We start from the raw sequence: 27,288 nt of genomic DNA on the forward strand, positions 1-27,288 counted from the left end.
AAAAAATAAAACAAAGAAAAATAGAGAATGTTCCTACTATATTACAGAATTTGGAAATGGATCTAGATGGATTGTCAGGCAGGATCAGTCCTAGGTAGCCATCAGAAGAGAAGACTTGTCAAGACTTATTTGGGTTGACAAAACACAGTCCAGACAAATCAGCTCTGCTTTGTTTTGCTTTCTCCCCCTCTCTCTTCTTCAAGCAGAGAAAATGACTGTATATCTCAAAATGTGCTCCTCTTTGTCTCATACTCTCACTATTTTTTTTATATATATATACACATACACACGCACACACACACATACATACATACACACAATACAGTACAATACAATACATTTATTATAAATATCATTTATAATATATATTATTATAATTATAATATAAATAATGTGTGTTCTGCATAGTCAGCTGGTAGAGGAGACTTCTGATTGTATCAGAGCATTTTTCTTTTATTGCTCATATCAACTGTTCCCTCTTAGGTTGTGGATTCTGTTTGCATTATGTCTACATCTTCTGGAATGTGAAGAACGCAGTATATTTGCATAGTTCAGTTACTGTATAACTTTTAAAAATTCTGATATTTTAAAACTATACTTGTGTTCTATAGTAGTTTTAATGTGTGCTATAGAGAAAGCAGGAAGTCTTGCTTTCTGCTAGGGAGTTTAAATGATTGAATTAGTGGTTGAATAGCTGCCATGGTCTCTGCTGGTTATGGCATTTCTGTATTTTCAGAAGGAGATCACTAATAGTTTAGATTCAGTGATATTAAAAAAAAGGTATCGAAATTTAAAACATAGGATGGACTTAGTAAAAAGAGATCCCAGTAACCCACTTTATTTTAAAGGTTCTACAGGCAGAGACACCCAGAGGGGAGGTATATTTTACAGTTCAAAACCTGAAATTAAAAGAGCAATGGAACTGGCAGATGCTGCTATGAGAAAGGATAAAAGCGAACGACTTGGTCTGGCAGTTTGTGACAAACCTTCAGAAAGTGAAGAGGAAGAGGAAGAAGAAATGGAGGTAATTTTTCTGTTTAAGTTGTTGCTTTCAGAAATGTTAGGAAAAATGTTTTTCTTTTCATGTTTCTCAGGACACAATTTTATATAAGTGGATCCTTGCCTTTTTTTTTTTAAAAAGAAAGTGTTTCAGAAACTGCAATTTGTTTATTTAACAAATGTATATAACCACTCATCTATCAATGGAACTCTGGCTATCAAACAAAAGGTAAAACATAATACCTAATCAGATCAGTTAAAAGAGCCAAGTTGAATCCCCTGTAAAAACATCAATACATCCCACACGCTTACCTCCATTAATATCTTCACCCCAGTGCCTGGAGGAAAAGCCAGGTCTTTACAGCATTCCATAAAGCCAATAGGGCTGGGGCTGTCCAAATCTCCGGGGGAGGCAGATACCGTGACAGAGAAGGCATGCTTCCTAAAACCCACTTGGTGATACTGCTTCACTGAGGGGACCCAGAGCATGCTCACACTGCCAGAACTTTTGGGATGGCTAGAAACCATCATAGATAAGTAGTCCTGCAAGTAAGCTGGCCTCATGCCATGTAGGATTTTAAAGGTGGCACCCAACAGTGAAGCTTCTGAATGCCATTCAGGGACAGCCCCACATAGAGTGCACTGCAGTAGTTCAATTGGGAGGTGATAAGGGCATGAGTAACTGTGAGCAGCGCCTCCCAATCTAGGAATGGATGCAACTGGTACACAGGATGTATTTGTTCAAAGATGCTCCTGCCATTGCTGCCACCTGCTTCTCCAGTAGGAGCCATGAACCTAGGAGGTCCCCAGACTGTTCACCAGCTCCAAGAGACAGTTACTACATCCAGAGTTAACAATAGAAGATGACTAGATACAGAGAGCCCTGAAACCCATAGCCACTGTTAGCCCTATCAAGTAGACTAGACTAAAACAAGCTACTTTCATTAGAACAGCTAGAGCAACAGAATCTTGCAAATCTGAACATACTACTTTTCTTCCCTTCATGTTCATGAAATTTTTTGGGCGGAGTGGCAGCTGTCTGAGGCATTTTTGCAAATTCCTTTCTTGGCCTGGACTCAAGTTTCATTTATCTTACCATTGCCTTGGTAGAGGGTCTTCCTTCTGTCCTCCAAGGGCATCCTCTTTATTAATTATGGCCATTCAGTTTTACCAAGGTTGAGCTGAAGCCTGTTCTTCAGACCCTTACAGCCTTCAAGCAGTAGGAAAACCTTGACAGCATTACTAGGGTGGCCTGGGACAGAGATACAGGTAGTGGTAATTGGGACTGGGAATTCCATCATTAAGTGACATGGTCGTAAGTTGAAAAACCATGTGACCGCACTGCTTAGTGATGGCAGTTCCAGCAGTCCCAGTTGCCATTGTTAAGTGAGGACCTCACATGATTCTGACTTCTGACTTCCTGCCAGCTTCCCCATTGACTTTACTTGTGGGAAGCTGGCAAGGAAGGTAACAAATTGTGATTGTGTGGCCGCAGGATGCAGTACTGGCTGTAAGTATGAGGACCAGTCGTAAGTGCCACTTGTTAAGCTGAATGAGTGGACATTAAACAAGGGTCACCTATATATAACTACTATCAGCATACTGATGATACTTGACCCCATGATGACAAATGACCTCACCCAGTGGTTTCATGTAGATGTTAAATAGGAGTGGGAAGAGAGTCAAGCCCTGTGGCACCCTGCAAAGCACCCCATACCAACACTGCCTGGAACCAGCCTCAGAGGAAGGAGAGGAACCACTGAAGAACCATGCCTCCCATTTTCAGTCTCCTCAGCCAGTCCAGAATAATACCATAATTGATGGTATTGAGAGAGATCAAGGAGGGACAAAATATATACTTCTGTCCCAGGCCCACCAGAGGTCATATATAGGCATGATCAAATGTCATGATCATAATTAAGAACCTGTATCAAGACATGTTTCTTGATAAAGTCAGGGAGATACATTCTTTTATCTATTGAGCTTTATGTTTATTCTTATTATTTAACTTGAGGTTGAATATGGTTGATTTGTTAATGTAGAAAAATGTTGCCTCTTCTTAGGCAGATAAACCTGTATACTTTTCCTTTATTGGTTATGTATTTGGCTTAGCAAGTATGGGTAAACTAGAGAACACTTGATCTGCCCACCTATTTACAAATAAGAGATAGGGGAAGAGAGCAAATTTTGTCAGTACTTTGCAAGTCGAAGTGTTAGTCTGCTAATTATCAACTTGTCTTTCAAATATCAATTTTTTAAATTTCTTGGCTTTCTTCCCTTAAGCAGGTGAGTGATGAGGGCGATGAATTCGACACAGTAAAGGAAGTGAAAAGTAGAAATAAAAGGATAGCTAGGCGAAAGCAGCCTGATGGAAAAGCCAAAAAGAGAAGGATTTTCATGGATTCAGACACGGATAATGAGGGTTCCGATATGGAATTTAAACCAGATGAAGTCAGCAGTGATGAAAATAGTGTTGAAGTATGTGACAGCGAGACTTCTGAATCTGAAACTGTCCCTGAAAAGAAGCGTCCTGTTAAAGTACTCACTAAACATTCTCCTAAACAAATGCAGGAAAAGGCATGTAAACCTCCCCAAAAGGATATTCTTAAGAACAACCTTCCTGAAACACCCAACAGGGATATCTGTCCTGAGATCATGTATAAATTAGCATCTTTTGCAGCTCCTGAAGGCTTTGATTTTCGACCAAGCATTAATGGAGGAGGTGGCGGTGGCGGCGGAGGAGATGGTAGTCCAACCATGTGGGAGCATGATAAAATTGATTGGCTTCAGGATGGTAAAAGGAAAGATGGTCATAGAAGACGACAAAATGATCCAGATTATGACCCAAGTACTTTATTTGTGCCAGAGGATTATCTTAAAAACTGCACTCCAGGAATGCGGAAATGGTGGGAGTTGAAGAGTCAAAATTTTGATGCTGTAATTTTCTATAAAGTTGGAAAATTTTATGAGCTGTATCATATGGATGCTGTTGTTGGTGTAAATAAGCTTGGATTGGTATTTATGAAAGGCAGTTGGGCCCACTCAGGTTTTCCAGAAATAGCTTTTGATAGATTCTCCAATATCCTAGTCCAGAAAGGTCATAAGGTTGTACGAGTTGAGCAGATGGAGACTCCTGAGATGATGGAAGCACGCTGTAAATCTTTGGCTCACCCAACAAGATTTGACAGGGTTGTGCGCAGAGAAGTATGCAGGATAATTTCCAAAGGCACACAGACCTACAGTATTCTTGATGGTGACTATTCAGAGACCCACAACAAATACCTTCTTTGCATAAAAGAAAAAATTGATGATTCTGCTGGCCTGCATCGTACTTACGGAGTTTGCTTTGTTGATACAACAGTGGGAAAGTTTTATGTAGGCCAGTTCCTGGATGACCGCCATTGTTCTAGGTTTAGAACACTTCTGGCTCATTATACTCCTGTACAGATACTTTCTGAGAGAGGAAACCCCTCTGCAGAAACACAAAAGATACTTAAAGGTTTAATCTCCTTTACTGTTCAAGAAAGTTTGACTCCTGGTTCTCAGTTCTGGAACGCGTCTAAAACTTTGAAAACTCTCATTGAAGAAGGTTATTTCCAGAACAAAGAGAATATAAATAGCGGATTCACTCTGCCGCCAGTAATCAGATCCATGACTGCAGAAAGTGATTCTCTCGGACTTACTCCTGCAGAAAACAGTGAGCTTGTTCTCTCTGCTCTAGGTGGCTGTGTATTCTATCTTAAAAAATGCATTATTGACAAGGAACTTTTATCAATGGCAAATTTTGAAGAATACATTCCTGTAGATGTCGATATAGTTAATGGAACCAAATCAAGTAGTGTTTTTGACAAAACAAATCAGCGTATGGTACTAGATGGGGTAACACTAGCAAACCTGGAAATACTGCAGAATGCAACCAGTGGTTCAATAGAGGGCACATTGCTGGAAAAAATTGACACTTGTTGTACACCCTTTGGAAGGAGACTCCTGAAACAATGGCTCTGTGCACCATTATGTAATCCTTGTGCCATTAACGATCGCCTGGATGCAGTTGAAGACCTACTAGCTGAGGCTGCTAAAATGTCTGAGATCCGTGACCTTCTTAAAAAGCTTCCAGACCTTGAAAGGCTTTTGAGCAAAATACACAGTATTGGATCTTCTCTGAAGAATCAAAACCATCCAGACAACAGGGCTGTTTTATATGAGGAGGCTAGGTACAGCAAGAAAAAGATTATAGATTTCTTGTCTGCACTGGAAGGATTTAAAGTAATAGTTGAAATTCTCTCAATTTTGGAAGATACTGTTGATGGTTTTACATCTAAAACACTAAAACAGATAGCAACAGTGAAATCAAAAAATCCAGCAGGCTGCTTCCCAGACTTGAAAGCAGAACTTGAAAGATGGGATGCCGCCTTTGATCATAATATTGCACGGAAGACTGGCGTGGTTAATCCAAGAACTGGTTTTGACTCTGATTATGATAAAGCATTAGAAGATATCAGTGAGGTTGAGGAACGTCTTCGTCAGTATTTGGAAAAACAACGCAAAAGACTTGGTGTCAGAGCCGTGATGTATTGGGGAGCAGGCAAAAACCGTTACCAAATGGAGATAGCAGAAACTGCAGTGCCTCAGGATTTGCCTGATGAATATGTGTTGAAGTCTAGTAGAAAGGGCTATAAACGTTACTGGACAAAAGACATAGAGAAGATGTTAAATGATATCGTGAATGCTGAAGAGCGGAGGGATGCAGCACAAAAAGATTGTATGAAAAGATTATTCTACGACTTCGATAAAAACAGGAAAGATTGGCAAACTGCAGTGGAATGCATAGCTGTTCTAGGTATGTTGCCTTCTAGCATAGAAGTAGAATCTCATTGGCATATCTATGTAGCTTACATTGGGGCTATCTAAAAGTGCTCACAGGCTTATTTATTAAGAAAAAGGTAGCTTTATACAATTACGTTGCATTTATTTGGGTTTTATTGTAAAATCTCAGCCCTCAAATATAAAATAACAAGTACATGTTCTACATAGCTTTGACTCCTACTTCAGCTGTAGAGCCTCAGATACAAAAGTCTGGCTATGTGACAAAATTTTTCATCAAAGAGTTCTACCTACAGGAGAGAATTCCTATATTTGGTACAGAAAGGGGAGTGCCCTGGCTGAGCATAGATTGGCACTGTGCCTTGTCATTTGACAGATCTATACTGCAATCAAGATGATAATTCCAAGTGTCTAGCTATATAGACCAGTTTTCACAAGAAATACTTGAAGGAGGAAAGCTAATTCTTATTTTTTAACTTTCTAGATGTCTTGTTATGCCTTGCACGCTACAGTCAAGGATGTGATGGACCATTGTGTCGCCCAGTAATCTTGTTGCCAGAGAACACCCCACCTTTTCTGGAGCTCAAAAGTTCACGCCATCCATGCATTACAAAAACATTCTTTGGAGATGATTTCATCCCTAATGATATTGTAATAGGGATAGAGGATGAGAAAACAAAGAGCAAAGCTACTTGTGTCCTTGTGACTGGCCCAAACATGGGAGGAAAATCTACACTCATGAGACAGGTGATTAGAGACAGGCACATTATAGTATGAGTTTAACACACTGCATTTTTTAACCTTATACGTATTGGCAGTGATTTTATAGTTCTTTGTCTTATTTCCAATATTAGTTTGCTCAGTTGCTAATATAATTTGAATTTGTGCAGACAGAATTGTGTTGAAGATAGCAAGTTGGAACTAAGTAGTTAGTCTCTCTCATCCCCCCCCATCTTTTTATGTAAGTATTGGTTACACAGTGTTGTACAAGAAGAAAAATACTCCAGATGAAAACTACTTCTCCAAAATAGAATGCATTTAAAAAGAGGACTTGACTCAAAGTTAGTGATATTCTTTTACTGATCCAAGTTCTGTTATTGGAGTAATTAATTTTGCTTTAGTGAATTTAATTTGCACAACTTTTCATAGAAATCTCTGATTCTACATAGACTGTTTCCCCATCTTCCAGATAGTAGTGTACCAGACATAGGAAAAAAGTACACCATTCTAAATGCCTTGTACATGTTCAGTTTTCTTTTTAACTATGTCCAAACAATGAAATGAAATTGGTTGCCAGAATTTTGATATCTCCTTTTGGAGCATGTGGATTAGATTGTAAATAGCTTTGTGAGACCACAAATACACTGTATAAATTTTAGGAACAGTTCTGTATTAAATGGCTAAACTCAAAGCTTGATTTGGGAGGATTACAGGCAGTTCTCATTTACCAATGGTAATTGGGGCCAGGAACTCCATCACTAAGCAGTGTGGTCATAAGGCATGGCATCATGTGACACTGCCAACTTATGATGTGATTGGCACATGATTCTCCCAGCTTCCTCATTGACTTTATTTGTCAGAAGCCAGCAGTGAAGGTCGCATGGCGATCATGTGACCTCAGGATGCTATGACTGTTGTAATTTTGAGCAGTTGCCAAGCACCCAAATCGCAATCACATGGCTGCAGGGACACTGCAACGGCCACAGCTATGAGGACCAGTCATAAGTAGCCCTTGTTCAGCACCGTTGTAACTTTGAACAGTCACTGAAGGAGTAAACATTAAACAAGGACTACCTGTAGTTTCACATGCCCATTTTTTAAAAGCTATCTGATTTGGATTTTCATAGTAGCTTTTATTGGTATATCTCTATTAATGCCTGTTAGAGTTTGCCTTGATAGAGTGACTAAAATAAAATAGAATAATTTGGTACTAAATTTGAAAATTGGGAAAGAGTGCCCCATTGCTAACAGTTATTTGTAGAGGTATTTAGTGCCACTAGTAACAAAAGAAAGGATGGTCCTCTTCTGTGCAATTTAAGTTGTTAATGCAGATTGGGTAGTCTCAATAAGTGGGGGGGAGGGGTTGCCTTTGAGTCAGTGTTGACTCCTAGCAACTGCCTGGACTAGTCCCTGCAGTTTTCATAGCAAGGTTTTTCAGAAGCGGTTTGCCATTGCTTCCTTCCTAGGGCTGAGAGAGAGTGACTAGCCCAAGATCACCCAGTTGGCTTTGTGCCTAAGGAGGGACTAGAACTCACGATCTCCCAGTTTCTAGCCTGGTGCCTTAACCACTACATCAGACTGGCTCTCTAGTTCAGAACAGCTTGATTTTAGTGGAGATATAAATGGAGGAGTTGGTGAAGAGAAGTATTGACTGGTTGCAGAACAAGCTAATGAAAAGAGTTCTTTAATTGCTTTTGGCTTTGTTACTTTGCAGGCTGGCCTCTTGGTAATAATGGCTCAGTTGGGATGCTTTGTACCTGCTGAATCTTGCAGGCTTACTCCTGTTGATAGAGTGTTCACTAGACTAGGAGCTTCAGATAGAATTATGTCAGGTGGGTTTCACATATTTCTATAAATGCTAAAAGACAAATTTTCCTCCTCAGCACAATGTGTAATGATCAGATTCAAGGATGTCTTTCTACTTTACCTCCAAATTCAGTCTGAGCTAAAAGTTCTCAGACCAAATCTAGAAAGTACAAATCAATTCCAATTCCTTTGTTAATCACTGGAAAATAACAATGTTTAAATACACATCATATTTTCAGTTATCTGGCAGTTGAAAATACATTGTTTTAAGGTACCAGTATTTTCTGGTTGAACATTTGGAGCATTCCTAGTAGATTGATAAAATATCAACATTACAATAAAGAGAAAACTAGAACCTCTTTCCTAACGTGATATTCTCCAGATGTGTTGTAGTCTTCTCATCTTGGACTGTTCATAGATCTTTCACTATCAGGTTATTCTAACCAACCATGGAAATCTCAAGCTGAAATCATGTTTTGTGGACTTGTTAGTACTGTAGTAAACAAAAATTGTACTCATGTATTACAGAGCATGTTTAACAAATAATGTGTGTTATGGGGGATTTTTTTGATTTGTTACATGTGATATTCCTGCCTCTGACTACATTTTGTTAATGTCTTAATATGTTTTCCATCAGGAGAGAGTACATTCTTTGTTGAGCTAAGTGAGACTTCGAGTATACTACAACATGCAACAGAGCATTCCCTAGTTCTTATGGATGAACTAGGTATGTATATTGAATGCGTTAAGAGTGTTATAATTGAGTTTTAATGCTGCCAGAGATTCACTGATTCAAAATCAGATTAGTATTGCCTGTACTTTTTGTTGACTTCAATGTAGTGTGGAAGGTAAAGTAATGTGTAACATGATATGCACCAGCATCTTCTTCAAATGAAAGTTTCTTAGCTGCTACATGTGCTATAGTCATGCAAACATCTAATAATACAGTGTATACTAAAGACCCAGAGCCCAATTTAAATTAGACAACAAATGTTTACAATGCTGAGTGGTGTGTTCTTGCCCACGCATAGCCGTTTCTAAAAATCAGGTCTAATTTTCCAAGTAAATTTAGTTATGGGTAAGTAAAAATCTTACTAATCTGTTACTAATCTTACAGATGAAATTCATTAGGGAGACTTGAGATGATTTCCAAGGCAGTGAATGAGAAAATTAAGGGGTAACTGAGTAAAAACATATACAGAGTTGATAACTCATGAAAAAAAGATCTTCACATGCATTGGTCAAGGACGTTAAAGCCAGAGGGAAGATTACTAGTTGTTAATTTGCCCAGATTTTGCTTAATTAAACATTTTAATGAAGGCCTTGCCTGCTTATTCTACCTTTTCCTTGCAGAAACCCAAGCATTTTGGAACAAAGTATATCTCATTTTTTATATAAGACAACTGAAGTGATTAACATACAAATTTGTTGTTTGTTAGGATGTAAGTTTCCTACAAACTAAAAAAGCATAGTTAATGCTTCTGAAATTATCTGGTCCTAATACTGCCAGTCAGAGCCTTCATTGGCAACCAGCACCCCCTCTCCTGACCCTCACAATTGGCTAGACTTTCTTGAATCAACAATTTTATTCAACAGTTCAAACATATTTGGCCCAGATATCCAGAAAAGCAATAAATTATCTCACCCCTAACCTCTAATTTGTGAGCTTCCAATTTCTATTTATAAGGCAGGACTTTTTTCAAGCAGGACAAGATGATTAAAAAAATCAATTCAATTTTTTTCCCCTTGTCCTATTAACTTAGTAAAAAGTAGTTTGGGCCCATTCTTAATTCTATATGTAGAAACAAGCCTTTTCTCATAAATCCTTTGCTTTATACGTTTGTCTTTCATAACTGAGTTTTAGGGATGGCACCAATATTATTATTGTTGGTCACACAGCCAGATATTTAGACTGGATTTGGCATTTTTATCTACCTATTCAGTCCTTCCCAAGGATCTGGGATAGGCATATGTTGTTTGATGGTGTTAAAGGTATCATCGCAGGATGTAAGCTGTTCCAAGTAAAGCTGCCTTTTGCAATTGACTGATGGTGATTTGGTTAATGCTGATGGTCTTCAAGTGGTACTCCAGATGTTTTGGGATTGCACCAAGGCACCTATTACTATTGGTACTATCTTTGCTTTGATTTGCCACAGTTGCTCTATTTCTATTTGGATGGTCTTTGTATTTTGTGATTTTCTCCAGTTCTTTCTCTTCTGTTCTGCTGTCTCCAGGTATTTGTAGTGTCCACTTGTTTGTTTTTCTTATCAACAATTGTTAAGTCTGGGGTGTTATGTCTCTGTTTGTGTCCCAGAGCACTTTAGCTTCTTTATTTTCTATTATTTTGTCTGATTTGTGGTCCTACCAGTTCTTGCTTGTAGGCCAATGATATTTCTTGCACCATTGATATTTAATGCACCATTGTTGCTACTTTGTCATGCCACTGTTTGTAGTCAGTGCGACCTTGTCAGTGCGATCTTGCAGCAGCTAACTAGGTGGTCCACTGTTTCTTCAGCTTCTTTGCAGAGGCGGCCTTTCCTGTCTGTTGCTGTGTATGTTGCTTCTGGCTTTGTATGCATTTGTTCTTAAGACTTGGTCTTGTGCAGCCAGAATTAGCCCCTCTATCTCTTTCTTCAACTTTCCTGCTCTTAGCCATTGCCAGGTCTTGTTATCTGCTTTGACTGTTAGTTTTTTTGGTGTACTGGCCATGTAATACTTTGCCTTGCCATGTCTCTTTTCTGTTCTTCATTTGATCTTTCATGTAGGCCAGTTTGGTTTCTTTGGTATTCAGTAAGCCTTCATGGTGTACTAGCTTCAGTGCATCCTCTTCACTCTCCTTCAGATATTCTTCTAATGCCCTTTTTTCTTCTTCAACTGTCTGGTGTATTTGTATCATTCCATGCCCACCTATGCTCCTTGGTAAGTCGAGTTTGTCAACATTGCTGCATGGATGAAGGGCATGATTCATTGTCATTATTTTTCTGGTCTTCCTATCCAGGGCTTCTAGTTCAGCTTGAGTCCAGTCCACTATTCCAGTTGTGTATCTAATGACTGGAACTGCCCAGGTTGCCTTGATGGTATTCCCTCCACTGAGTTTGGACTTTAAGATAATCTTCACTCTCATGATGTATTCATTGTTAACCTTCTTGACTTCAGTGTGCTTGATGTTGTCAGCTTGAAGGATGCCCAGGTATTTGTAGTGATCTTCTTCATCTAGACTCTTGATGTTATTTCCATAGCGCATCTTGATTCCTTCAGTTTTCACTATTTTTCCCCTGTTGATGGTAAGGGCGGCACTTTTGTCCAGTCCAAACTCCATTGCAATATCTTGGCTGTATATTAGGACAGCGTTGAGCAGCAGTTTTATTTCAGATGGTGTTTTTCCATACAGCTTCAGATCATCCATGTAAAGGAGGTGGGATAGCCTAGCAGATGTTTTTGATGTTTGATAGCCATGGCCTGACTTGTTCAGTAATGTTGACAGAGGAATCAATGCAATGACAAACACTAGTGGTGACAGTCTCCTTGAAAGCTTCCTCTTTTGATATTAACCTTTTCCAGTCTATCACCATTGACCAGGAACTGTGTCTTACATTGTGCCATTGATCTTTGCACAAAGTTTCTGATGTTTCTACTGACTCCTGTTATTTCTAGGTATTTGATTATCCAGTCATGTGGCAGGGAGTCAAATGCCTTCTTGTAATCAATCCAAGCTACATTCAAGTTGGTCTTCCTTCTCTTGCAGTTTTCCAAAATCATCTTGTCAATTAGGAGCTGATCTTTTGTTCCTCTGCTGTTTGGGCAGTTTCTTTCTGCTCATGTTGAAGGAGCTTATTTGCAACTAGATGTTGTTGGACTGCATCAGCTACCACCCCCCTAGTTAGCAATTTGAAAGTTGTTGGCAAGCAGGTAATTGGCCTGTAGTTGCCTGGTGCTGCCCCTTTTGTTGGATCTTTCGTTATCAGGTAGGTTTTGCCTGATGTTAACCAATCTTCAATTTCACCTCTTTGCAGTATGTTGTTAAACTGCTTGGCAATGAGTGGTTGCAGACCAGTCAGATGTTTTGACCAAAAACCATGCAGTTCATGTTCATCTGGTGCTGACCAATTCTTGATCTTCTTTGCCCTTTTCTCCACCATTTTAGCTTCTTTTTTATTCTTATCTACCTCCTTTATCCAAGCTGCATTCTTGTTGTATTTCTTCGGGTTGTCCCATAGCTACACTCAGAACTGTACTGTTTCTTCTTTATTAGGTGTTGACTGGTTCATTGCGGTCTCTCCATTGATGGACTGATAGAAATGTTTCTGATTCAACTGAAATTGGAGATCCTCTCTATAGTGTGCAATTCAAGCTTCGTATCTGCTGAACTTTTTGGCTGTGGCTGTTATTTGCTGCTTTATTATTTCCAGTGCTTCTTTGATCTTCCTTGTTAATTTTTTTATTGTTATTGTTATTATTATTATATGCTGCGTGACTGGGCAGTTTACAAAAGGAAAAAACAAAAAAAAAAGATGGCAGAAATAAAACTGGATAGTAATGGGGGGGGCTTCATTAGATGTTATTGAAATAAGGCTTTTCTAGCTGCAGAATAGTGAAGCAGGATCTTTATTCAGACTTAAGTACTTAATTTACTAATATTGTGTTCCTGTTACTTATGACTTTGTAAGGAAGAAGTATTTTCCTTTAGTTTTTCTCCATGTTAGCATCCTATTAGCCATAAAGGAATGTTAAATATTATTTTGAATTTTTGATATTACTTCTCCACATGCAATTAATGTCTAATTTGGGAATAAGGCCAAGCAAAAGCCACATTTTTACATATAAAGGAACAACTATAAGTCCTTCCATTATGGTAGAGATAGAACCTTCAATTTTTTAAAGGGAGAAATCTATTCTATCGTGCGTCATGCTAATTGTTTTCATTTCCTGTAAAATTGAAGTTGTTTCTTTCATTAGCTATCTGGTACTAGAATGCTGCACTTTGCTTTTTTAAATTGCCTGTTACATTTTTAGCAATGTAGATTTATCCATGGAGTAGTAGGTGTGTGGGTTGGCTTTATGGAAAGTGATAGAGGAGGATTCTTTAAACCCAAATTGCAGGATCATTATCTGTTGCAATATTTTTGCTACAATTTTATCTCTTGATTTTCCAGGGAGAGGTACAGCAACTTTTGATGGAACTGCTATTGCTAGTGCAGTTGTCAAAGAACTTTCAGAGAATATTAAGTGTCGCACAATGTTTTCAACACATTACCATTCTTTAGTAGAAGATTATTCTCACAGTCTCTCTGTACGATTGGGACACATGGTATGTAATATTCTGCGCTTGTAGTGGTAGTTTCAGAAATTTTATCAGATGTATTAAGTGTTTAAGAATGTACTTTGTTAAAACCGATTACTGCTAAGAGAAAACCTCCCTTCTTCCCAAGGATTGGTTAAAACTAGCAAGAAGAAAATGTAAAATTGTTTTCCCATCATTTCCTAAATAGTAGTAAATTTCTGATCTTTATCGTTAGTTAATTTGCCCAAAATACAGTGGTGCTTAAAAGTTTGTGAACCCTTTTGAATTGTATTTCTGCATAAATATGACCTAAAATGTGATCTGTTCTCCACACAAGTCCTAAATAAAGAAAACTCCTAAATAGATAAAGAAAACTGAATTAAGCAAATGAGTCAAAAACATTATACTTTGTTCATCGATTTATTGAGGAAAATGATACAGAGTTACATGTTCGGGTGTGACAAAAGTATGTGAACCTTTAGGATTATCAGTTCATGTGAAGGGGAAATTAAGAATCAGGTGTTTCAATCAGTGGGATGATAATTAGGTATGAGTGTGGGAAGTCCTGCCTTATTTAAAGAACAGAATTCTGGGTATTCACTATCAAAGTCTAATCTTTACAACACAGGTATGTGGAAGTATGTCATGGCTCAAAGGAGATTTCTAAGGACCTCTGGAAAACAATTGTTAATGCTCACCAGGTTGGAATAGGTAACAAAATTATTTCAAAGAGTTTGGACTCCATCAGTCTACTATCAGGCAGACTGTTGGGTTCTCTTTATCTAGTTTGAGGGCCTGTGTGGAGAACAGATCACGTTTTTAGGTCATATTCATGCAGAAATATTGAAGATTCAAAAGGATTCACAATCTTTTAAGAACCAGTGTGAAATATACTTAAATATTTAAGTTTAGAAGTTTGCAAAATACATTCTGTTTGAAACTATTCAGTGAAAAGATGTATTCCAAAGTTGAAATGATCCTGTATCAAGCTCAAGACAAGTGTTCCAAGCTTGAAACCTTTCTGGTAAAGACAAAACAACCTGTTTTGAGCTCAACATATTTTGTATGCCTCAGCTTAGAACCAGTCCTTGCATCAGTCATACTTTTTATGTCCGAGAAGTCATACAAAAGCTATTTTTTAAATCTTGTGTATGAGAAAAAAATAAGGGTATGCATTTAGGCTAAATCAGAATTCCCAAAGTGATACATACATTTTGAGTTTTAAAGCTTTCTGTTAGGCAAGGGGTTGTTTTAAAACGCTATAGAAAATGTGAGGAAAGAAAAACATACAGATTGAGTTCTATCAGGTAAGAGCTGGTTAAGTTGCATGAAAGATTGTTCTAATCAGCTGGAAAGAAGGATGGTTAAAGAGTATATCCCCTTTTTATTCTTTGAGAAGTCATAATCTTTTATACTTTTTTGTAAATTTTAGTTGGCCTTAACAATACACACCTATTTGTGTGTGAGAGAGATTTGGTTTCTCTTTTTCTTTCATTCTCATAGTACCTATGATTTGTGATTATGGGCTGTACCAATCATTTATATTCATCATGAGAAATGAAATGCCTATTTTGAGGTTCATTTGAGAATTAAATGTTTTTAGTGTAGGGAAGCATTTCTGAACCTTGGCAATCTCTAGATGTGTGGACTTAGTTCCTAGAATTCCCTAGCCAATGTGGCCATTGCCAAACATTTTTCTGAGAGTTGATTCTCATTAATAAAGTGGTAAAAATATGGGCTGTGAAAATACAGGTTTATGATTAGCTAAATAACTACACCCAGAGTTTCACAACAGCTTGAAGTCACACACAGAAGGTAATTGCCCCACTCCACCTTCATCAGATCTATTTGGTATAATACTATGTCTAGTTTTGGGCACCACAATCTCAAAAGCCATCAACAAATTTACAAATCAACAAAAGATTTAGAATATAATAGCAGTCTTCAGATATCAAAGGGGATATCAAAAGGGATGTCATAAAAAAGGGAATGGACTTATTATCTGTTACCTTAAAAGAGAGGACCAGAAGGAATTTGAAACTACATGGAAGTAGATTCAGGTTAGATATTAGGAGACATTTCCTGAAGATTTATTTTTATTTATTTATATTTCAAATTTGTCACTGCCCATCTCACTACAGAGTGACTCTTTAAAGATAAAAGCTGTCGAACAGTGGAACAGGTTGTGTCAAGAAACGTTATGTTTCTCTTCACTGGAAATCTTCAAATAGAGACTGGAAAGGCATTTATCTAATACAAAAGCATTTTAGATCCTGCACCAAGTAGTGTTAAGATTACCTTTGACATTCCTTCTAATTTTGATTGCTTAAAGTCTACACATTTGGCAGTTGCCAAATTTGGGAAACTCAGCATTTACCTTGCCTTTTCTATTTATAATCTGTTGCTACAGTAGGGGGTGGTGTTGAAAAAGAGAGCCTACATTACTAGTTTCTTGTTCTTTCCAGGCCTGTATGGTAGAAAATGAGTGTGAAGATCCTAGTAAAGAAACAATCACATTCCTTTATAAATTTGTTAAAGGGGCTTGCCCTAAAAGTTATGGATTTAATGCTGCAAAGCTTGCTGACATTCCAGAAGAAGTGATTCAGAAAGGCCATAAAAAGGCAAAAGAGTTTGAAAGAGCTATTCTTTCACTGAAAGTGTTTAGGTAAGTTTCTCACTTTTCAGTTATACTTTTTTTTAATAGAAAGTAGTCACAGATGTTCCTTAAAGTACCTGTGCATCCTGAAGGAAGTTTTAAAACAAGTGTGTGTGTGGGGGGGGGGCGTTCTGACAGAGGAGGTGGGAGATAACCCTAGTTTCCAGCTTTTGCTGAACTACAACCTGCAGTATCCCTAACCACTGGCTGGAATTACAGAGAGTTGTAATTCATCAAAAACTAATTGGAGGATCATTTATTTAACCAGGTTTAAAAATAGTGTTTTGGAGCTGAAGTACAATATCGCAGCTATGTTAAGGCTCTAATAGGATCAGTGGAAAAAGTGCATACACCATCTGGATCAATAAACCCAGAGGCACTCATGTTTTCTATTATGTTAAAACAGGTTGAGGCTGGAGTAGTTGTGCTGGAATAATTGCATGTTTGCTTTTGCAGGAATCTTTGTTGGATAGCTGAAGGAGCATTAGCAGCCAGAGATTATCTTGACAAACTAACTCTGCTTCATGGCTGAGACCCTGTATAGTTTTTGCAGCAGTTTTCAAAGGCAGTATGTAGACAACACAGTGATCTAATAAACTTTATTTTTTAAAAATGACCATTTTCCATTGTCTTTCCTAGGAAATTAAACCCTTTTAATTCTTAGCTACCCTCTACATAATGATTATTGAATACTCCACAATATATTAAGTCTAGATGTTATGGTACATGCATACACTTTCAGGCTGTTGATTACCCACTGTCACCAATACACATAAATGGAAAAAAGCTATGAAACTGTATAGGGCGTCTATATACTTTCTCTCATCTTCATTAGAGCAGGAAATTACAATTTTCAGCAGTTCATAAGAGTAATGTCTAGACTGTTCAATAAAACTGTGAACAGAGTAAAATACAGGATTGTTTTAAGGAGATTCTTACAGTGTACTTTAAAACATAGTAAAACTCCTCTTGCAAACTGTCACCTGTGTACTTTGTTTTATAGTGCATTATCTCCCAAGAAGTCTCATTAAAATATTGTTTTGTGAGGTGATGTAAATCATGAGGATTGGGAGGGGAAGGGGAGATTCTAACTGCAAAGGATACCAGAAAAATTGCTGGATATAATTTAAGATTAGTGTTCTCTTTCATAGAAAGAACATACATACTGGGACATGAGTACAGTTACAGCAAGTCTAGGTGTGCTAACAAAACAGGACACATTCAAGTACAATAAAGATTTGCTTGAAATTAAAAACTACATGAGATTAAAGCATTAAAATCATCTCAATCTGAATAAATGTTAAAAAACCAAAATAAATGCGGAAGTGCTAGCTCACATTTTTACCATATTACAAAAAGCAATTGGTACCCATGTCCATAAAGGCAGCAACAAAGACTGCTGCTCGTCTATAGAATAGGACTACTGCAAATGGGACTGCGTTTCAATGCTACTTGTAGAAACACCAGCCTTTTGGAAGTTGCCATCTGTACAAATACGCGGCTTACTTTCTTCACACCTGTCCCTTAGTCTTTACACAGTAATGCTGAAACGCCCAGTTCTGTTATCCTGAGTCAACATATTGCCACTTTCTTTTTGGTAGGTTGAGCTCCATTAGTGTCACCATTTACTATCCGTTTTAAAGTCTCTCTGCAGAAATGGGCAAGTATAACTTCCTCAAAAAACAAAATAACAGTTACAATAGAATGGCAGGACTTTTTTCCCCTCAAAAGTAACTCAGTTGTGCTGCAGTGTATTAGATTCTATAGGAGGAGCAGAGTCATATAGTGTATCTGTATCATGTGTCGGTTCTCCAGCTAGTGTACAGGGATTGGACAGTGTTCCAGCACCACAGTCGCAGAAAAACCTGGAAGAGAGAAATCTTTTAAATATTTATTGAAAAGTTCAACTTAAGGGTTTTCAATCAAAGGTTATGCAACATACCTATCATGTCTAATAAATTCGACATCATGTCCTTGATGGCACTTCTTAATACAGTTTACACATATAGCATTGCGGTCTGTGGTATTACATGTATGACATCTAGAATAGAAAATTAAAGAAAGAAATAGATTAGTCTTTCCATATAAAATTCAAGGCTACAGGATAGAAGGATATACCATGTTCAGTTGCTTACCTGTAGAAATCATGCATTGGGTAGCTGGTGTAACTTGATATTTTATATAGACACTGGCCTCTACTAACAGCTTTTTCAATGGCGTCTTGATTGTTCATTATTTTATTATCTATATTAAATGGCAGATTTCACAATATTAGTTTACTATATCATGTTGATGTTTGACGCACTAAAATCATAATCTGAATTTGAAACCCTCAAGTATCCTACTTCTTAAAATATTCCTTCAGATTTTAATTACAGTTTAAAGGAATTTAGTGATACAAATCTTAATGTATGCATTGTTTTGTTAATTGTAGCAAAGCTATTCAAGCACACCTCATTCTTTGTCAACAGTTGTCCCATCTGTCTTTGGCCTGCATGAGCCTATTCTATTTCTTTTTCTGAGGTCCTGAGAGAATATTCAGTACTGTATATTATGTGGTCCCCAAGGTTTGGGAATGGTCAACACTCAAAAACTGTCAAGAGGCTTGCCCATTCATAACATGGCTGCCCTTAGAGATGCAATGTTATGAAATACTAAATGATCAGAATGCTATCTTTCAACTCCTGCATACTTTTTGCCTTTTGTTTTTTTTTGAGACATGGCTACACTTCAAAGAGCTGGGGCTGCCTATCATGTTTATTTTGCAAGAAAGTTTATGGAGCCGAGAGACATTCTTGAATGTAAAAATAATACTGGAAGCTTCTGAGCATAACTACCACCAAAGTTCTTTTTTTATGTGAAAAAAGAGGGTAGGAAACCTAACAAGTGCCAAGGGAGCAAGAAGAGAGATGTTATGTCTAAATAAGCCATGCAACCAAATTGAGAATATCAACAAAATAACAAGGACAAGAGGTTACGAAAATAATCAAGAGAACCTTTTATACAAAGAAGGAAAAAATCAACTCCAAAGGAGAGTTGGTGCGAATATACAGAACTATAGAAAAAGATTCCCAAAACTGATGATGTATGTGAAAGATCACTGAAGTGGAGCCAGCCATTTTAGAAAGCGAAATTAAATGGGCTCTAGAAAATATTGCGAAGAAGCTGCTGGAGCTGATGAAATAGTGAGAAAATGTTTAATAGTTAATGCAATTAAAGTGCCACATACAGTTTGTTAACATGTATGGAAAATACAGTAACAGTCATGGAACTGGAAAACATCAATTTACATCCACTACCAAAAAAGGACAGTGCTGAAAAGTGCTCACTGGGTTGAACAGTTACACTTATTCCCCATGCTAGTAAGGTAACGCTTGATTTTGAAATCCAGATTTCAACAATGCAAAGGATGACAACTGCCAAGCTGAACTAAAAAAGCAAGGACATTTGAGATTACATTGCTAACATCAATGGATAATGGAAAAATTGAGAGTATTGCAAAAATATACGTTTTATTGGTTATACAAAGCCTTTGTGTGGACCACTAAAATTTGTGGATAGCCTTTAAAAATATGGGTCTGCTGGGCCATCACATCTGCCTACTGAAGAATTTTTAGGATGATCAAGAAGCAACATTTAGGACAGATGACAGAATGACTAAGGGCTTCAAAATTGGGAAAGGAATGCTCCAAGGTCATCTGCAGAACCTGTCATGAGAAATGCTGGACTAGAAGAAACAAGTTGGAATTAAATTGCTGGGAGAAATGCCAACATCCTCAGCTATGTTGATAATACCATTCCAATGGCTGGAAGCAAGGCTGGCTTAAGGAATTATTTCTTGAAGGTGAAAGAAAAATATACAAAAGCCGGTTTGTTGCTCAATATTAAAAAAAATTGTTGACAGGCAATGCCAACCAAATGCAAAGAAGCAGAGAAAAAAAGTAGTACAGAGTGGCTCAAAAATTCACAAGGATAGAGAGTGCAGCCATGAAATAAAGGGATAAATGCAGAGACGTCACACCACCAACAAAAGTATATATTGTCACATGTATGGTTTTCCTAGCTGCAGGATATGGCTGTGAATGCTGGACCATCAGAAAGGCTGAATAAAGAAAAATGTTTTTGAATTATACTGAATAAAATCCTTGAGAGTATCTTGGACTGCAAGAAAAAAACCATTCAATGCTAGATGAAGTAAGTGAAGATTGTTCACTGGAAGCACCAGTAACAAAGCTAACGCTTACATGTTTTGGACTCCTCATATTTTATTTATTTATTAGATTTATCTCCGCCCATCTCCCCCAATGCGGGACTCTGGGTGGCTCACAAAATCCGTTAAAACAATAAATATATATAAAGTTACATAAAACAAAAACTATGTAAAGCATTATTGGAAGAAAAGAGAAAGTCCAAGAGGCTGATGGATTCCAGAGCTGCAGATGACAGGCCTCTTAAGGGGCTAGCCATCCCCATACTTGGTGTCTTCCCTCCCACCCCAAGCCAAATGGCAGAGCCAGGTCTTCAGGTCTCTCCAGAAGACCAGAAGTATGATGTAAAGAATCAGTGGAAAATCATAGTTGTAAAAGAGGCCAATAGAAGACAAGGTGGCTGGATGGTATCACTGATCACAAATGTTAAGCTTATAAGAGTAAGCTTACAAGAGCTCAAAGAAGGTATTACTGACACACAGCCCTGCCAAAATATCCACTGAATCATGAAGCGACACAAGTGACCGAAAAACTACTTTGATCCAATAATGTACATTTTCTACTATTTCCTTCAGCAAATATTCTGAAATCATAAAATATTAATTTATCAAATCCACTCTTTGTTTAGGATGCCTATTTTGAAAAACAGATAATCTTTAATCAAAATGACATATCGAGTTTCCAAATACAAATTGATTTTCTTTATCCTCTGAGAATCCATGCTGTTTATATCTACCATGACTCCTTTCCTGTATGGTTTTATGCTTTGTATAAGTTGCCTCTTCTGCAGTTTATAATTCTAAGATTCCTTGATTTGGTTTTATACTCCAACTGTTATCACAACCCACTGTTAATAGTGGTCACTTCTTTTGAAAGTGCACACCTCATCCTTATGCGCTTAGCTACGTCAGACTGCATAGTCTCTTGAACAATATATATATAATACATGTGCATAACACTTACAGCTAGGACATGAACTAGTTCTGAATGGAAGATTTTTGTTTATGTCAAACTACTACAATATTCATTGCAAAATCTTAGGGCTATATATCTTTCTGTTATGGAAGTATATTTCTGCTCATTCACAACACTTCCCTAAAGCAGAAGTTCCCGATCTGCCCCTCTGAAAACTCTTCCAGAGGGTCACCCAACCCTCCAGAACAGATTCAAGAGATACTGGAAAGCCTGTTCTACTGTGAGATACCTTTCCTTCAGTGGATGGTTGAATTGGCTGTGCTTCTAATGGAGAAAATGTTAATACATGTTCTAAATGTTAAGATGATTTCTTACTTTTAAACAAAGCCATGCTTGCAAAAATAATTGTTTACTGTACAAAAGTAAAATATTCTAACAGCTTTGGTATGCTACAAATAAGCATAATTTACATACCTTTCATTGTCACATTGACCCCAGAGGCTAGAAATAAACCTCCAAACCGATTATTGAAAATCTGATTGCCTTCTAAAGTTGCAGTTGCATGATTTGTTATTTCAATACCTTATGTTAAAAGGAAAAAGTTACTTTAATAAACACAAAAACATATGTTTTATCAGTAACTTTTAGGTAATCTCCACACAGCTGAAAAATAATGCCAACTAGAAAAAAATGCACTCATGAGATGCACTCATGCTAAAGCTGATTACAACTTTTAGAATTCAAGTACCTGTAATCAACATTTTATAAAATGTATTAAAAGAACTATGGAGCACTGCACTTTTTGGAAAATAGGTGGTTAGGTTCAATCTTATGAATACAAAGGAGGTGGGATATGGCAAGAACTGAGTTTTGGGATTATATGACGCGCTTCATCTGGTCTATTTTTCCCTAAAACAGCAGCAACCCAATGTATTTGGAGTTCATGAGCTACTGTGCATTAATTTTTATTCAACATATAGTATTACTATACATGGAGAACTTTTTTAGAAATTATCTATGCTACGTAGCATTGCAGTTTTTTACTTGGGAATTCACATGTTTATTATGTACAGACTGCCATACTTTGTGAAGTTTTAGTATAGCAGTATGTTTGTGTGCAAGTTTATTCTTCTTAAAGAACAATATGACATCTTATTGCCAAGATATTCAACAAAAGAAAAATGCTGTCTTAAGCTTGGTAAATCTCAGTAACTAGGGCTTTTCTTTGAATACTCACCAAAGGACATGTTTATAAAGGGCAGTACATGTGAGTGGGGACTGGGCAGATACTACATTTTATGAAAAATTTTGATTTCAACATAAAGCAATTGAGCTGCAATTCATAATAACAGGGTTGGTTGGGAGGATGTCAGAAGAAACTATATTGTTTTTCAAACAAATTAACATAGCTACCACTTTGAAAATTCTGGGGAAAGTAACTACAAAGATCATGAAGAATGCTAAGCCATTTGAAACACGGTGCTCTAGCTATGATACCTTCTAAAAGAAAAAAGAAAAAGAAAAACCACAACTGAACTTTTGTATAATAGCAAAGTTATTGATGCTTTTGAAATGTATTGAAATATCAAGGTATGTCTCCCTCAATACTGGCAAGGGCTGGCACTACTACTAGGCTAAAATCGATACAAATCAGACACAAACCTGCAGCAAATCCATCAAATATTCTATTTTTCCGTAACACAGGATGACTATTTGTGCTGATAAGAACTCCAGCTTGTGCATTCCTGAAGATATCATTTTCTTCAAGCAGGCCTAATACCAAAGCAAGAACATTAATTTCAGTCTGAAATCGGTTTTTTTTTTTTAAAAAGGCACACACATCTCCTCCCATAATATGCTAATGTTATATTAGTAAAATTTTCCTTTCAATATTAGTATAAGCATTTTATGTTGAAAGCTAGCATAGCTGAATTCTAATGACCATTTAATGAAAAAAAAAAACCCCTCAGATATTTACATGAACTGATGTTGCATACTGTTTTCTTCAATCACAATTTCATAATCTCAGAAAGGCTACAATTATGCCAGTGGAATTTTGAATATTGCACACCTAACTATTTTGGATGGCTCAACAGAGAGCTACAGTTCCATATTTATAGTAAGTGGAAGCAATTAGTTTCTTAACTAACCAAAACAATTATCAAATCTGGAGTTGTTTTTAATTTGGTGGTGTCTGTGGCCAAACCAGAAGAGCCACAAAGATTTCAAATTATTTTTCCAGTGTAAGTAACAAATTTATTGTCAGTCGGAGGGTAGAAAAGTTCTCTACAGAACACGTATCACTCATCTGTTACCTTACATAAGATAAGTTAACCTCAACTCCATTTCCTCAGGACACTTATCAAATACTAATGGAAAGCAGTAATAGGCCAATTTGCATAAGCATTCCAGTTCCACTCAAGTGAAGATCCTGATCACATTTCAGATCTAGAATTCCATTTTTTATTTTTAGCAGCACCAGACTATTAGAAAATATGATTAAAATATAAATTTGATAAAAATGAGAAGACACTAACCTCTGCCTCCATTAAATATGCAGATACCCCCATCTCTGCCATCATGGATTTTGTTTCTTCTTAATGTGGGATTACTATCTGTCTTAATCCATACTCCAGCCATTGCATTGTCAAAAATTTCATTGTCTTCTATAAAACCAAGCCCTTTACAAGGTAAAAGGAAAATTTAAGACCTTGACAATGTGGAAAAGTTTTGTATTTGTTAAATTAAATGAAGTAAAGGGGAACTTACCAGAATTATAAACAAGAATTCCACCATTCTGGCCTCCCCAAATCTTGTTGCGCCTAATTTTGGGGTTACTTCCAGTTCTGTGTGTAAGCAAACATTAAGTTACTCAAAATGTACTTACAATTTATTACTGAGAAAATAAAATTTACTTGCAGGTGGAAGAGCATTACTAGCAATGTTACAATTTTATTTACATGTGTCTGACGAGCTTAGATCAGAACTGGCACTCTAATATCACTTCTCACATCATCCTGGCATACATAAAAATAATTATTTATTTTGCATTTATCTTGGTGCCAAATCTCGCATACTCTGAGACTGGTCTCTGAAAGATATGTATACAACCAGACAAGGTGTTATTTATTTAGGGCAAACAGCACATGCATGCATACCTACACACTTCATAGTACTAATGCTTGCTTTTATTTAAATCTGATTTGTGCCTATTAGTTTCTTTCTCTTGCACTCTCTCTACTTAGGGCTTTTTTCCCATTCTATCTTGAAATGATCTTATGTGTCACAGAGAACAGGGCAATGCACTCTTTTCAGCCCAAGTGCCACTTCATTCCCCTTCCTCCAGTACTTCTGTTCCAGATCACTGCCAAGGGCTGTGGGGAAGTAGCAATCTTGGGCAGAATTACTGCAGAGGAAAAAAAAAGTCTAATCTCTTCCAATAATCCTGCATGTTATCCTGCATGCTAGGAAACACTGGGACAAGAGTACACACAGTGGGCTAGGATGAAGCCATGTGATCTGCTGGCAGCAGACTTCTCCTCTATGCTGTAGTGGGTATTATGGCACCACGCAGTAAATCAATTCCTTCTCATGCAAATATTGTTAGTCAAGCTAATCTCATTTAGTAAGTGAAGGTAATGCTTCCAGATAAGAGAATCTTATTTTGAAATACAGACTGAAAGGAAAATAAAAGCCTGGCTCACACTTTGAATACCTATCATCTGACTATAAGCAGTAAGTTTTACTGTGTTAATAGGACTCAGATATGACTAGATTTAATTTGTTTTAATTTGTTGCCCCTCATTGTCTTTGTGTGACTAATGGATGGAGCCCAACACCAAGAAAGATACAAATGTTTCCAATGATATGGTTGGTTATCCTAGTGGTAAGAAAATCTTGTAAATACAGCATTCTCTCCCACCACCACTCCTATTTAAGGATTTTTCACTTTCAGTGAAGTTCCTCACTGTAAATGCACCTCTGGAAGGTTGTGAGAGACGCCAATGTGCTAATGTGTGAATAAATGGAGGAAAATCCCCATTTAGAAAAAGAAGGCCACAATGTATTGATAAATTAAGCATGTTGCAAGGTAGATTATTCATATAGCTACAAGATATAACATACAACACTATCCAATGAATGACAACTGTCCTTCCTTATTTGTAGCTGGATTATCATTAGAAAAATCATTCTCATTAAACAGAAAAAAAGCAGTAAGACATACACACGCACGCACACACACAATCACAGTCGGTCATTTTAAAGGATTGGGGAGAGAATTCAATAAATGAAAACAATAGATATATATATTAAGCTTTTTAAGGAAGTAAAAATATATTTTACCTGATTTGAACCCCTGAATACATATGGTTATAGATATCATTGTCCTCCAGCACTCCATGCCCATTGTCATAGAAATAGACACCAACCTAAAGCATAAACATAAAAATAGTAAAAAAATTGAAACTAGTGTTGCTGTAACTTATACAATAGTAAGCAACATACCTGTTTACCACTATGTATTCTATTTCTTCTTAAAACCGGAGTGCTTCCTGTTGTAACCCAGACTCCAGCCAAAGTATTACTGTAAACTTCATTTTCTTCAATCACACCCTGCCCTTTTTCATGCTGAAACAAAACAAAAGTAACCAATTCTGTCAATCCCTTCTAAGGGTTGCTTCTGTTCAGGGTTACAAGCAACTAGGGATATCTACAAAGTGTTTTGCTCAAACCTGAAGCAAACATTTGGGGACCAAGAAGTTTGGTCAAACTGTTACAGATGGGTCATGGTCTAGCCAAACAAAAATCTGCAACACTTTGGTTGTTCCAGCATTTGGCTGAAACAAAAATTCAGAGAAGTCTTGCGGGGCAGGTAAAGCAAGATTGGTGTACCTCATCCCTCACTCCACAACTCCTTCATATGGCCTGTGTGCCAGGCTGCCTACTAACCTTCCCATTGCCCTCTTTTCCCTTACCAGTCCCCCACCACCACCTTAGATGCCAAGCTGACCCAACTTTCCCCTTTCTGAAAAATGCTGCTGCCGCCGCCATTAACAGCCTTACTTATTTTCTCCCCTCTCCCCACACTAAACCACCACTGCTTGGACCAAACACATATTTTTGTCTGGATACAGATCACACAAAACTGGATACTCCCATGCATGAAATATTTTGCACATTCCCCCAACCAACCTTCTTTCCAAGAACAGCACTCATTCTGCCTTCCTAACCACCCAGAGTCCCTGGGAGTTGGTTGACATGCATGCATGTATGCATGCATGCATGCATAAATTTGTTTAATAAACATTGTTTTATATTGCTGCTTCCTGAAAATGCTGTTTTCCATCTACTTTTAAATCAAACTACAGCTCACACTTTTTTCAGGAGTTCAAAATACAGATAGGTTTCAGAGCACAGGAGGAATGCATGTTGGCAGCAAACTCCACCCCTCATTTTCATGCATATTAGAAGTTCCTCCTATAGAAGTTCATGTTATGATTTTTTCTTTTCCCAAGTATCCATAATCTACAAGCTTAATACTGTTAATAATGCTAAAGAATGAATCTTCCAATAGTTACTCCAAAACTATGCTCACCACATAAATACCACCATGTTGGCCATCGTGAATCTTATTGTGCCGAACAATGGGACAGCTGTTAGTCCGAATTTGTATCCCTGCTAATGCATTCCCTGTTGAAACAGGAAAAGTATAAGAAAATGTGGCATATAGGTCACAAAGAATATTAAATGCAACCGAGCAAATGTTTGCTTATTTACCATAAATGTCATTTCCTTCAATAAGACCTCTTCCATCACCAAATATGTAGACTCCACCTTGATTCCCATTAAAAATTGCATTACCCCTAAAGGTTTAAAAC

The 27,288-nt window shown here is 37.3% G+C and overlaps 2 protein-coding genes across 5 annotated transcripts in view; one reads left to right on the forward strand and one right to left on the reverse strand.

Annotated features, from left to right (window-relative positions):
• MSH6 (mutS homolog 6) overlaps positions 1–16,902 on the forward strand; it is a 40,524-nt gene extending 23,622 nt beyond the window's left edge. Inside the window, exons 3-10 of one of the 2 annotated variants that reach the window (XM_088149099.1) lie at positions 849–1,024; positions 3,283–5,839; positions 6,308–6,570; positions 8,258–8,375; positions 8,987–9,076; positions 13,503–13,657; positions 16,096–16,295; positions 16,743–16,902. In XM_088149099.1, coding sequence (XP_088005225.1) covers positions 849–1,024; positions 3,283–5,839; positions 6,308–6,570; positions 8,258–8,375; positions 8,987–9,076; positions 13,503–13,657; positions 16,096–16,295; positions 16,743–16,818 — 3,635 coding nt within the window. In that variant the 3' untranslated portion in view covers positions 16,819–16,902. The remainder of the gene's footprint in view (positions 1–848; positions 1,025–3,282; positions 5,840–6,307; positions 6,571–8,257; positions 8,376–8,986; positions 9,077–13,502; positions 13,658–16,095; positions 16,296–16,742) is intronic. The other variant, XM_088149101.1, reaches the window with a different exon arrangement.
• The window catches only part of FBXO11 (F-box protein 11), an 86,305-nt gene continuing 75,888 nt past the window's right edge, over positions 16,872–27,288 (reverse strand). For all 3 annotated transcript variants that reach the window (XM_088149116.1, XM_088149108.1, XM_088149123.1), the window contains exons 13-23: positions 27,188–27,273; positions 27,006–27,100; positions 25,916–26,038; positions 25,754–25,839; positions 24,179–24,255; positions 23,947–24,090; positions 23,072–23,182; positions 21,884–21,991; positions 18,422–18,530; positions 18,229–18,327; positions 16,872–18,151 (exon numbers count right to left, since the gene is read on the reverse strand). In XM_088149116.1, coding sequence (XP_088005242.1) covers positions 18,022–18,151; positions 18,229–18,327; positions 18,422–18,530; positions 21,884–21,991; positions 23,072–23,182; positions 23,947–24,090; positions 24,179–24,255; positions 25,754–25,839; positions 25,916–26,038; positions 27,006–27,100; positions 27,188–27,273 — 1,168 coding nt within the window. In that variant the 3' untranslated portion in view covers positions 16,872–18,021. The remainder of the gene's footprint in view (positions 18,152–18,228; positions 18,328–18,421; positions 18,531–21,883; positions 21,992–23,071; positions 23,183–23,946; positions 24,091–24,178; positions 24,256–25,753; positions 25,840–25,915; positions 26,039–27,005; positions 27,101–27,187; positions 27,274–27,288) is intronic.

The sequence above is a fragment of the Python bivittatus genome, unplaced genomic scaffold (assembly GCF_059951505.1).
Source record: "Python bivittatus isolate LINGU-HERP-01145 unplaced genomic scaffold, Pbiv_v1 ctg000020_np1212, whole genome shotgun sequence".
In the NCBI taxonomy this organism is placed as follows: Eukaryota; Metazoa; Chordata; class Lepidosauria; order Squamata; family Pythonidae; genus Python; species Python bivittatus.